The sequence below is a fragment of the Lipotes vexillifer genome, unplaced genomic scaffold (genome assembly GCF_000442215.2).
Source record: "Lipotes vexillifer unplaced genomic scaffold, Lipotes_vexillifer_v1.1 scaffold306, whole genome shotgun sequence".
NCBI lineage: Eukaryota > Metazoa > Chordata > Mammalia > Artiodactyla > Lipotidae > Lipotes > Lipotes vexillifer.
Genome location: NW_006789814.1, coordinates 722,811 through 735,146, shown reverse-complemented (window position 1 = coordinate 735,146; position 12,336 = coordinate 722,811). Strand labels below are relative to the sequence as shown.

The window sequence follows — 12,336 nt, the reverse complement described above, 5'->3', positions numbered from 1 at the left end:
CCCTTCCCCCTTTGGTAACCATGAATTTGTTTTCTATGTCTGTGACTCTGTTTCTGTTTTGTATATAAGTTTATTTGTGTCATTTAAAAATATTCTGCACACCGCTGAGCCTGCGCGTCCGGAGCCTGTGCTCCGCAACGGGGGAGGCCACAACAGTGAGAGGCCCGCATACCGCAAAAAAAAAAAAAAAAATTCTGCACATAAGTGATATCACATGATATTTGTCTTTCTCTGTCTGACTTAATTCACTTAGTATGATAATCTCTAGGTCCATCCGTGTTGCTGCAAATGGCATGATTTCATTCTTTTTTATGGCTGAGTAATATTCCATTGTATATGTGTACCACATTTTCTTTTTTCATTCATCCGTCAATGGACACTTAGGTTGATTCCATGTCTTGGCTATTGTAAATAGTGCTGAACATCTCCTTGAATTAGAGTTTTCTTCTTTTTCAGATATATGCCTAGGAGTGGGATTGCTGGATCATATGGTAACTCTAGTTTTAGTGTTTTATACTCTACTTTATTTCTTAACGGGCTCAGCTACCCCCCTGGTAGCTCAGAGCTTCTTCATGGTGAGTTTCTGCCAAAAAATCCCAAACAGTGGAGTGGGACAAGAGGTCTTTGCCCTCAGCATCACCCTCAACTCATCCGTCATTCTTCTCCTTCACCTGAGTCTGAAGACCAAAAGGGGAAAGTTGAGAGACATGATCTTAGGCCCCCTTATTTCTCTCTTTTTTTTTCATTCTCACAATTTCCTAGAATCAGAGCCTTCCCATCCCTTTCCTCTCTGGTCCACCCTTGCCAAAAGCTTCTGTGGTCTTGCCAACCAAGACTGGTCCTTAATATGCCAAAGAGTAGGGATGAAGGAATTTAGTAAAAACTACCTTCCAAAGTCAATATTGTGACTTAAAATTTTTATTATTTTCTTGCTGCACAGTCATTTTTTGAATGTCAGAATTTTGCATTTAGCTCCTTTAGAGGGAGTAAGGAAGTGCCTAAGAGCACAGATTCCAGAGTCAGACCGCCAGGTTCAAAGCATGGTTCTACCACTCACAAGTGGTGTAACTTTGGGTACATCACAAAACGTCTCTGTGCAAAATGGGGTTAGTGATACTATCTCATAGGGACTCTTGGACTAGTACATTAGTTTGTATATGAAATAATAACACCTCTCTGTTTATTATGTATATAACTGTGTTTTCACCTTCTTTATCATTAATCAGTATCACCACCATTTTTCTTTGTGTTCCTTCTTTAATAAATCCTAATTTCCTAGCCTTACCTAGGTATACGGATGCCATGGGCCATCTGAGATAAACCTCATATACTCAGGAAGACAAAAGAGAAAAGCACACTAATAACTTGAAAAATACATTATCCTTAAGACTGCAGTCTAGTTGGTACAGTTGTTTTCCCATAGGGCTATGGGTTAACAATTCTGATATTGCTAGACATGTATACTGGAATTAAACAGCTAAGTAAATGGATGGTGGAGGATGGGAGTCAGGCTTCTCATTGTTGGGGTGGGAGGTTATAAATGAGCAAGGGGAGAAGGCTAGACTGACCCATGTGATAATGGATTAGAGTTGGAGATATCAGGATGAATTCATGTTAAGCTTAATATAGACACAGACGGTTACATATATAAATATTTATAGATATGTATATATGTGTGAGTCAGTATACACACATAGATTTCCTTACTCAGTCAACTGAGAGAGACTAGAAGCCACGAGCACACTTGGCACCCAGATTTTGGTTTCTAACACCATTCTCCAAGAAAGGGAACCAGGGTCCTTGGAGAAGTGAATTCTAGGATGGGACAGGAAATAAACAAGGTGAACTTGGAGCATCTTGCATTGCTAGAAAGTAAGAAAGTTCTCCAAAGAAAGGGCAGGGGGGAATGTAGAAGCCAACTGAAAGAGATTCCAATGGCCAAACCTGGGGAAATTTGAGTGAAAAAACAAAATAAAATAGTACTGGATTATAATCCAAAGTATAAAATACATATCCATGTGTCCACACTAATATATATCATATATATATATATATATATATATATATATATATATATATTTGAGTGAATAATTAAATGGGGAAGAAGAGACAAATCTGCTACGAAGAACAATTCCAAATAATTTATGTAGACACTGTACTCAGAGAGGTAGAGCATAACTTCCCACTCCTTAAGTGTGGGTCATGTATAGTGACTTCCTTCCAAAGAGTATGGTATGGAAAGAGAGAAAAACAGAGTAACTTTATAGTGGAGAGATTTGAGAAACACTGCCTCAGGCAGCAATATTGATATGTATGACATCAATAATGATGTCATCATAGAATGTATCCTTGATATGTTTTGATGAGAATGTCACCTTATCTGTATGGTTTTCCTCCCCCAAACCCATAACTGCAGTCTAGTCATGAGAAAAACATCAGACAAATTCCAGTTGAGGGACATTCTACAAAATACTTGACCAGTACTCCTCAAAACTGTCAAAGTCATCAAAATAAGGAAAAGTCTGAGAAATTCACAGCCAAGAGATACCTAAAGAAACATGATGACTAAATTTAATGTGCTACCTGGATGAGATTCTAGAACAGTAAAAGGACATTAGGCAAAAACTAAGGAAACCTGAATAAAGTATGGGTTTTAGTTAATAGTTATATGTCAGTCTTGGTTTATTAATTGTAACAAATGTACCCTATTGGGGAAACTGGGTCCGGGGTATATTGGAACTCTCTGTGCCATCTTTGCAGTATTTCTGTAAATCTAAAACTGTTCTACAATAAAAAATTATTTAAAAGATATATTGTTCCTGTATCATTACTTCACAGGACTGATATGAGCATTTAAGGAGATAGCGCATGAAAAGTTCATTACCAAGTGACTGGCACATAATATATGCTCCACAGAACAGCACTCTTTGACCATCTTGTGCCTTTCTGAGCAATTCTTCCTTGTGATATGCCTTGAAAAACTTACTCTTGTTGCCTTTCCTCCAAGATGAGCCAAACTGGTCTAGTTTCTAATAGTTGGTATCTGCCTCTTTTGCTCTGAGAAAACTATAGCATCATCCCAGGGTTTGTAATTGAGCATTTTTACCTTAATGACCCTATCTGGATTGCATTCATTAGTCTGTTTAGTAACTAAGATATACCACATCATAACAGTACTTACATGGTGGTTACCTTGCTCTAAGTCTGCCAGATACTTCTATATAGAGTAAGCGTATTTTAACTTTCTTTGAAAATGATTGTCAAATATGTGAGGCCCATTTTCTGTCTTAGGAAGGAGAACATGGGGACGTTATCAACTTCTTGTTTGCTGACTGAGGGTCTTGACGGAATGCAGCATCCCAGAACAGCAAGTCCTTGTCAGTTATTTCTAAGGATCAGAAGGAGTTGCAAAATGATAATGAGGCAAGGAAAGTTTTCTTGTGACCTTGGGTAGAAAGTACCTTTCTACAGAGGTGAGGTGGATAAGATATCTCTGGGGCTGAGGTATATCTAGAAGAGAAACCATACCGCTGGGAGCAGGACATGGCTGGTCCTACTGGATTTCCTCTATGGTCATGGCTATGCAAGAGAAATTTTATTTATATATATATATATATATATATATATATATATATATATATATAAACACACACACATATATAATTTATATGTAAAATATATATAGTAAATATATAAATTATGTATACACATAATTTCTTTTGCATAGTATATTTACTTAGTATATTATATACTATATTATATAATATATAAAATTGATAATATATAATTATATAAGTCTGTACATATACAAATACCTACTATATTACATAATACATAAAACATTATATATAAAATGTATAATATATAATACATAAATTATATATTTAATTTCTTTTGCGTAGTATATATACTTAGGGTATGTATAATATATAAAATATATATTATATAATATACATTATATGATATATTTGTGTACATATGTATATAAATACATACACGTGCATGGACATATATACATACTACATGTATACATACATTCAAATAGTTATCTCCGATCTTTATGCTTATTCTCTCAATTGACAAGGTCAGGATTTGCACATTATAACCTACTCTTCTCTCTTCACTCACCCTGTTCTATTTTTCTTGGATGCCAACCTGAGCTTACCTCCCATCTACTCTTTTGTTTGTCCTCCTTAGCTGGATATTATGTGTGGAAAACTCACAGAAAAACTGGGTTGCCAGGTCTGGTCCATCCTCCTGCTCAGTAAAATGAAAATAACATTTAAGAAACCCAGTCACCAATGTCTGTTTAATAATTCTTGATTGCTGCCCTGAGCCTGGATTTCAGTATTTCTGAATAATCAGCGCCTGGAAGCTAGCAAAAAATGACTATCTAAAACTGCCAGAAATTTGCTTCCTGTTGTTCTGAATGTGAAAGTAGGAATGTGATTCTGGGGCAGCCTCATTTTCCTTTGTGATGGATCACTTTGGTGGGCCATCTCAGTCCTACCCAATTGCATTAAGTAACTACTCACTGCCCCTGAGTTAGCTCAGGACTTGGGAGAAATCATCCAAAAGCAAATGCTTTATAAGGGAGTATTCTGTTTAAGAATATAATTCTTTAGTGAAGTGTTTAGCATTTCCCCTGGCAGGACTGGAAACAGAGTTTGAAAATAGTGGATGGGATCTGGGACTGAGGGAGCAAAGAGATGGGAGTAAGGGCTCCCACTGGATGATGGGCTTAGGTAGTGTTATCTCTGTAGCTAGTTAAGGGTCTGTTTCCAGGAAAAAAAAACAAAAACTGCCATTAAGATATTAGTTAATTAACTTATGAATGTCCTTGGGCATTCTTTATGCACTACTCAGTCAATTTGCTGTTTGAAATTTCTACTGAAGCTCTGTAGAAAATCCAGGGCTAATGCCTGTTCTACCTTGGTACACTCTGCAGACCCCATGGGAAGCCTCCCTTCTGGTCAGTTCCAGCCTCCCAGAGGGATTCCAGACAACAATTGCACTAGTCAGAACTTACATTGCACGTGACAGTAAACCCAAAGCACACTAGCTTATTCAGAAAGGGGCTTCCCTATCTCCTCTGCTTCTTTCCTTATTCTTTCACAGTGAAGATTTTCTTCACATGGTAGGTTCAAACTCATTTGAATTCATGGCCTCCTGGCTCCTTGACTCCAAAGCTTCCCAATAGAAAAAATTCAGGGAAGGACTCTGATTGGCCCAGCCTAGATCACATGCTCACTTCTGGCCCAGTCACTGTGAGGAGAAGGAGGTGTTGTGATTGGCCTGACTTGGATCACGTGTTCACTGTGCGACCAGAAGGGTGAGTTACCGGCCTAATTTCCAACTGCCAGCTCTTACTTACATCTCTGAGTAAGAGTTTTTCTGGCCACCAGAGCTCACTCTGCCCGTGAACATGGTAGGTTACAAGTGCTGAGGAATTACTGTCTCCCAGAAGCAGCCCTCAAACGACGACTGATGGGAGCTGGCACATAAATACTCAGGGGCTCACTTGCCCATGGGCTGACAGAATTCTGAGACATGCAGTCAACGCCATTTGCCAGAATGCCAGAGTGGGATTAAACTCCCGTTCTCCACAGTTGCCCCTTGCTGGGCATTGCACTCTTTATCTGCCTCTTTCTCTTTCCCATCTCGCCCCCTCACCCCTTGTCTGCAGTATTGCCTGACTTCACCTCCCAAATACGTTTGTACTTGAGTCCTTATCTCAGTGACTTCTGGGAAAACCCAAACTAAGAGAGTTACAGTGATTGGCAGCTGATCACGAGTCAAATGGGGATGAAGCAGAGTGCCTGGAGCTGGTACTTCTGAATACACAAAATAGTAGCTGTCCACTAAAAAATGTGTGTGTGTGTGTGTGTGTGTGTGTGTGTGTGTGTGTGTGTGTGTATGTTGGGGAAAAAACCCCACAGAGCAGCAAACAATGAGAACTTACAGTAAATCACTTCCTATTACACCAACATTTGGGAACAAACATGTCTGGCCTGACATGCCCAGGGGAAGCAGACAGACCTCCCCAGCAGGTTGCTCTGGAGAGGAAAATGTCAGAGGATGTGGGGTCCAGGCTACAGGGAGAGCTGTAATTTACATGAGACAGCATTTCCACCATGACTTCATTAATCTTAGACTCTTCCGCCCCAGCTGAATCCCAGCCAAAAAGTTATCATGGCAGAGAGACATGCCCGCCTCCTCAGATGCTGGCCAGCGGCTGGGCGACTTGGCTTATGTTTGGCGATATTCCCATTAGACAGTTGGGCTTGTGGGATGGCCCATGCATGTGCAGTGATAAAAATACTCTCCTTATCTCTGTGTCTCAGCTGTGGTAACCCTGCTTCTTTCCGTTCGAGTGTATTGGTTTCTAAAGCCCAATTTATTCTATATATGTCATGGGTTGAATTGCCTAGAAGCAGTGCTTGAGAGAGGGTTTCAGGTGTATGAGACTCTGAGGGCGTAAAACACACACACCTCTCTAAGGTTGTGAGGGAAACAAAATAGGAAAGATAAAGGAGCCACACAGGGATGGGGCTCTTAGTTTCAGATAAAGTCTAGACCAGGGGTTGGCAAACTATGGTTGCCAACTATGCCAAATTCAGCTACCACCTATTTTGGTAAATAAAGTTTTAAATAAAGTTTTATTGGCACACAGCCACACTGACATAATGTCTATGTCAGCTTTCTTGCTACAAGGGCAGAGTCGAGTCGTCTCTGGACTGGATGGCCTGCAAAGCCTAAGCTATTTACATTCTGGCCCTTTCCAGAAAAAGCTTGCTGACCCCTGCTCTAAACTTGTCTCAACCCATGGGAGCTCTGGAGCCCCCTTGCTCTATAAAGTTATCCCCGCCTTGAGGCAAGGGCTGGTCTTGGTACCTTAGTGTCAGCTGGGCATTGGCTGTCACCCACCCTGGGTGTTGAGGGTGAGGGACATTAAGCAGATTAAGCCCAGGATGGTGGCTCCCATCAGCAGAGAACAATTTTTTGGATGTTAGGGGCACCTGTGAGTTCTGAGCAACTGACACAGTGGCTGGGAAATGGGTGCACATGCTGGTAAAGGGGATCTTTCAAGGCAGTGCCAGCAACTACTGCCATGTTGATCTCCAGATGTGCTTCATGAAGATGGAGGGAGCCCTTGCTTCCTGCCTGAAACTGAGCTATAATTCTCTCACCTGGACTCCGTGACTCCCATTTCACTCTTGCCTTCAGTCCGTCCACCCCATTGTTCTCAGGGTGAAGACAGAAACCCTTAACAGCTCAAAGAATAATTCCTGAGAGAAAACTTCTTGAACCTTTTTCCCCGTGAATTCCAGTCCCTCTAAGTAGCCAATATTCATTTTGTGTGTTTTTACCTAATTTTTTCAGTCTTTGCAAACCACAGCACACAAAAATATGCACAGATTTTCTTTTCTTTAAACCAAATGCCCTGTTATGCACATTACTTTGACATTTGCTTTTTTTGCCTTAACAATATAAACCATAAGAAACTCTCCAGTCTGGCATGTATAGTTAACTTGACTTTTAACTCATTTTTTTAACAGCTGAATGATAGCCCATCATATGTATGTACATATTATGTACCTAATACAGATGTACAATAATTTAAGCATTCCTAACATTGATAGGAGTTCAGGTTGTTTCTGTGTGGTTTTTATTTTTCACTTTACTGTTCATGGTGCAAAGAACAGCTCTGAACAAATATCCTCACATTCTGTTGCTTGTATTTCTGAAGGCTCCATCCCTAGAAGTGCTGTTATTTGGTCAACATACACATGCATTTTAAATTTCCATACACGCTGCCAGATTCCTTTCTGCAGATACAGCAAATCTTATGTCCACCATGAGTTTATGAGACTGTCCAGTTTCCAACATCTTTGCTAGATTGGCGCCCTTCAGTCCTTTTAATTTTTGCCAATCTCTTGGCAGGGGAGTGGCCTCCCGTTGTCCTGACTTGCATTTCCTTGACTGTTATTGAAGTTGGTCATCTTTTTATATGTATTATTGCTTTGATAAAAGTAGCTCCCGCAGTGATAGGACCTTATGTTAATCTGGGGGCAGATGGAAGTGTTCTAGGGGAATCCTTTGCTCTTTACCTATCCATCCTCGGCTGCTCTCCAATGCCGAGTTGGTTGTTGCCGATATACCTGCCCACCCTCGGCTGCCCTCCCTCTTGTGTCCCCAGAGGGCGTGGAGTTTTGGTCTCAAGGGATGTGGCTGTGGTGGGGGTGGGTAGGAGGTCCTGCCCCATTGGTGACCATCTCCGTCTGTTCTCTTCACTTCTAGACACCACGCAGATGAACAACGCAGTGCCCACCTCCCCTTTGCTCCAGCAGATGGGCCATCCACATTCCTACCCCAGCCTGGGCCAGATCTCCAACCCCTACGAACAGCAGCCACCTGGCAGAGAGCTCAACAAGTACGCCTCCTTGAAGGCTGTCGGTAAGTGCTGTTTTGTTTCTTCTCTCTCTCCTGTACTCTTCTGTTCCCTCTAGACTTCCTTATCCCCTACTTTTTTTCTACTCCTTTTTCTGTCTGTCTTATCTCATCTATCTATCACCTATGTATGTATCTATCTATCATCCATTGTCTATCATCCATCATCTCTCTATCCATCTACTATCTATGTATCATCTATCTATCCATCCATCATCTACCTATCATCTATCTATCTTTCAAAATTTCCAGATGTAAACATTTCTGGTGTTGGGGGTTGGGCGGGAGCCTGGAGCTCCTATTACCTGAGTTCTTATCAAGTGCCAGACATTGCATTGGCCCTTTTATAGACACTGTCTTATTTTCTCATAGCGCTCCAAAGGCGAAGGCATAAGTATTGCCCCAATTTTCAGATTAGGAAAACTGAGACTCGGGGAGGCTAATTTAACTTGCTCCCAATCAGGCAGCCTGTGGGCAACTTGAACTTGTGTTTTTATCACTGCAGAGCCTGTGCTCCTGCTGCTCCCTTCCCACAGCCCTGGGTGGGTTGGGGTTCAGTCCCTTTCCCCGATTTGTACATGAGGGAGTCTGATGGTGACCCAGCCTCCTAAACAAATGACTCATGGCCCCGTTCTGTAGGATGGAAGCAGCACCCACAGCAAAATCAAACTTTGGGGCGGGCAGAAGACTCCCAGACCCCATGCCTTCTTTTATAATCAGCTTCTCATCCTATTTCCTCTCCCCACTGCCAAGCTCCTCGTTGGAGATGGGACAGGAGACATGTGCTGATCCATTCCAGTATGAAATATCCTAATTCTGTTACAAACTCAGGACAGAAACCAAAGCACAGACATGATCACACGTCTAGGCTGCTGTCGGAACCACGGTCTACCGACATCAGATTCATAAAACAAGCATGTTGGTGCCCAACAGAGGGCCAGACACATACTTGGAGCTTAGCGTTTGAACCAGAAGTCCATCTTTAGGAATTCATATTCCTCAATCTCCCACGATTTCCAAATGGAACCATTTGAAGAGGGTTTGAGGGGTGCTTATAATTCTGAGCGCACAGGTTGTGCTGCCTAAATTCCAAGCCTCGTAAGACTTTACATAGTGATCTCCCACGTTTCCTGTTGAATTTCTCCACCCACCTCAACCCTCATCTACACCCATGACCACAGATTTCTTCTATTCCGTATTGTGTGTTTGCAGAGCACATACATCCTAAACGTGTTCAGATAAACTCAGATGTTACTAGGAAAGGAAGGGAGCTGTTGCCTAGGAGAGAAAGAGTCAGGGCATCTGTGCCAATGTAACTGCAGAAGCCTTCATGCACTATTCAGTGGCCCACCTCCCTTTCTGAGCCTTGCATCTAGGTGATGAAGAGCATCTGCTGTTATACTTGATTCTTCTGTTGCATTAAAAAAAATCCACCCAGACATCTTTTTCTTTTTGAACTGGTCCTGTTACCCAAAACAACTCATTTCTTCAACTTAGGCCCAGTGTTTCCTTCCCCCTCAACACCCAATAGCTCTTTGGGTAAATCATAAATGGATCTTCCAACGGAATTCCTTGATTCTGTCCAGCATCGACTCAGGGCTTCTTGGTATAGCAAATGTTTGCAGTGCATTTGGAATTAAACTTGCAGTCTGAAAGTTTATTTGACACTCCTTGAGTAACACTTTCTTCCACAAAGCCGGAACTCCTGAAATGGTTGTTGAATGAAGGAATGAACTTGTCTTTGACAAGAATCAAAGAATAGCTTAGTTGGATGGGAGCACCCCTATATCTTCTAAAAACTCTGAAGGGTCTCACTTGGGGTACCCTCCCCAGTCCTGGCTATGGTTGATGTGCCCCTCTTCTTCTTGGTCCTTCTTTCCTGACTATTATGGGAGTTCACAAGCTATATCTGAGTCACTGGTCTTGTGAGGTCCAGTGAGGGGCAGACTGAGTGAATGCATGACCCGATGGGTTACCCAGGAGTCCAGAGTCTGCCTGCCCAAATGAAATGCAAATCCCATAATAAACATTATTTCAAGGGTTCTCTATTAAGGCATAATGTGACTGTGCTGTGAATGATGAAATGCATTTCATTAACAAAATCATTACCACCCAGTAGAGAAGTTGTTTAAAAAATGGTTTGCTGTGGAAAGCTCTGCAGTCTCTGATAACCAGACTCATTTTCTAAAAACTTCAGTTCAGTAAATAAGGGGAGACTTGGACAGCCTTTAGTGTTAACTGCCAAGTTCAAAAATACCTCTGGAGAATCAGTGTTCTCTTGGAGGCTTTAATATTCAGAACATCGAGTGGGTTGGTCACCAAAACCCCCTGACCTCAGCTTCTTTGTGTGAAAAATGAGGAGCCTGAACTCTCTAGTTTCCAAGCTCCATCCTAATTTTAAAATGGGAAAATTAAACAGTTCTACTCATTCTAGTCATTAGAATACCCATGGACCATTAAATGTGTCTCCTTCATTCACTACCAACTCTGGGGAGAAAAGGGTGGGAATCATTGGTAGTTCCTGAGATAAATTCTTCCCAAACAAGACTTCCCATCTATTTAATTTGATTTGATTTGATTTAATTTAATTTTTATTTATTTAATTTTATTTTTGTTGTTTGCTTGTTGAAATCACACTCATTCATGTTTGAAGAGAGCTCCTTTCTTTCTATAATTCAGGGATTTGGGAATGTAACATCTGGTCCTATATAGCATGTGACTACGGAACGGTCTCTGTTCCCAAGGAGTTCATTGGCCAGTTATTGTAAAATATTAGCATACACTAGGGAAATGTAAGCGGCTAAACCTCACTGTACTCTGGACAAGAAGGACTGATGAAGTTGAATGATCATTTGTGCAACGCTTTCATCCATCCTGCAGACATTTAATCTGGTGTCCCTTGATTGTAGGTCCCACTGAGGCGTGAACCAAGTCCGTCCCTTTCATCGATGTATCCCCAGCATGTAGCACCATGAAGGGATCTTTTCTTTTTTTTTTTGAACTAGTATTTTTATTCATTTCAAAAGTTCTTCCCTTTTTTCCTTTCTTTAACTTTTCCCATCCCCCACCTGCCACTTCAACCATGTAGAGCTATTTGGGAAAATTGGTCTCAGCAGAACACCAGACAACACAAGCATCAAATATCGCCTTTGGACTATGTAATTAAAAAAAAAAATCTTGTTTTATCAATAACTCAAATATTATTTTAAGCATTTAGTCCATGTAATAGTAACAAAATAAATGCTCACTTCAGTGTTTTCAAAATCACTCCAGACCTCACCCTCGGCTATTCTCCTTGGGGTGAATAAACTTGGGGATCTGTATTTGGTGACCCACTGACATCTGCAGAGATATGACATGTTCTAAAACGGCATGATTCCTGGCTTTTTCCTCCTCTTCTCTGCCGTCCACAAAGGGTAAAGCCCATCTTATCTCTGCTGGCACAGGACAAATCGGTTATTGCTTCTGTGGCCTCTGATCACTCATGAAGGGATCTTAATAAGCCCTCCCAATACATATTTGTAAAACCACTGAATAATACCATGTGACAGACACCACCCACATCATGTCAGGAGCATGAGATCATCAGCAAGATGGTGGCATATAGCACTGCCCCTGCAGTTGGTCAGGACTGAGTTTAAGATCTAGTTCATACGTTTATTGCAGAAATTACTCAACCTTCCAGGTCTCAGTTACCCCATGTGTACAATGGAGATAATAAAAATATACAGCTAATTGTCTGTTGGGAAGATTTGATGGTACAGTGCAGGGAAAGTGCTTACCCTGGTACATGGTCGGCCCTCAATCAATACTGCCCCATATTAAAGTCTCCAGACCAGAATTGTTTGTTGGTCATATTTTTCCTTGAATTTCCAAATACACTGC

The 12,336-nt window shown here is 41.2% G+C and overlaps 1 protein-coding gene across 1 annotated transcript in view; it reads left to right on the top strand.

Moving 5' to 3' along the window:
- SHISA9 (shisa family member 9) overlaps window positions 1–12,336 on the top strand; it is a 294,614-nt gene that overhangs the window by 260,535 nt on the left and 21,743 nt on the right. The window contains exon 3 of the mRNA XM_007462812.1: window positions 8,302–8,457. Coding sequence (XP_007462874.1) covers window positions 8,302–8,457 — 156 coding nt within the window. The remainder of the gene's footprint in view (window positions 1–8,301; window positions 8,458–12,336) is intronic.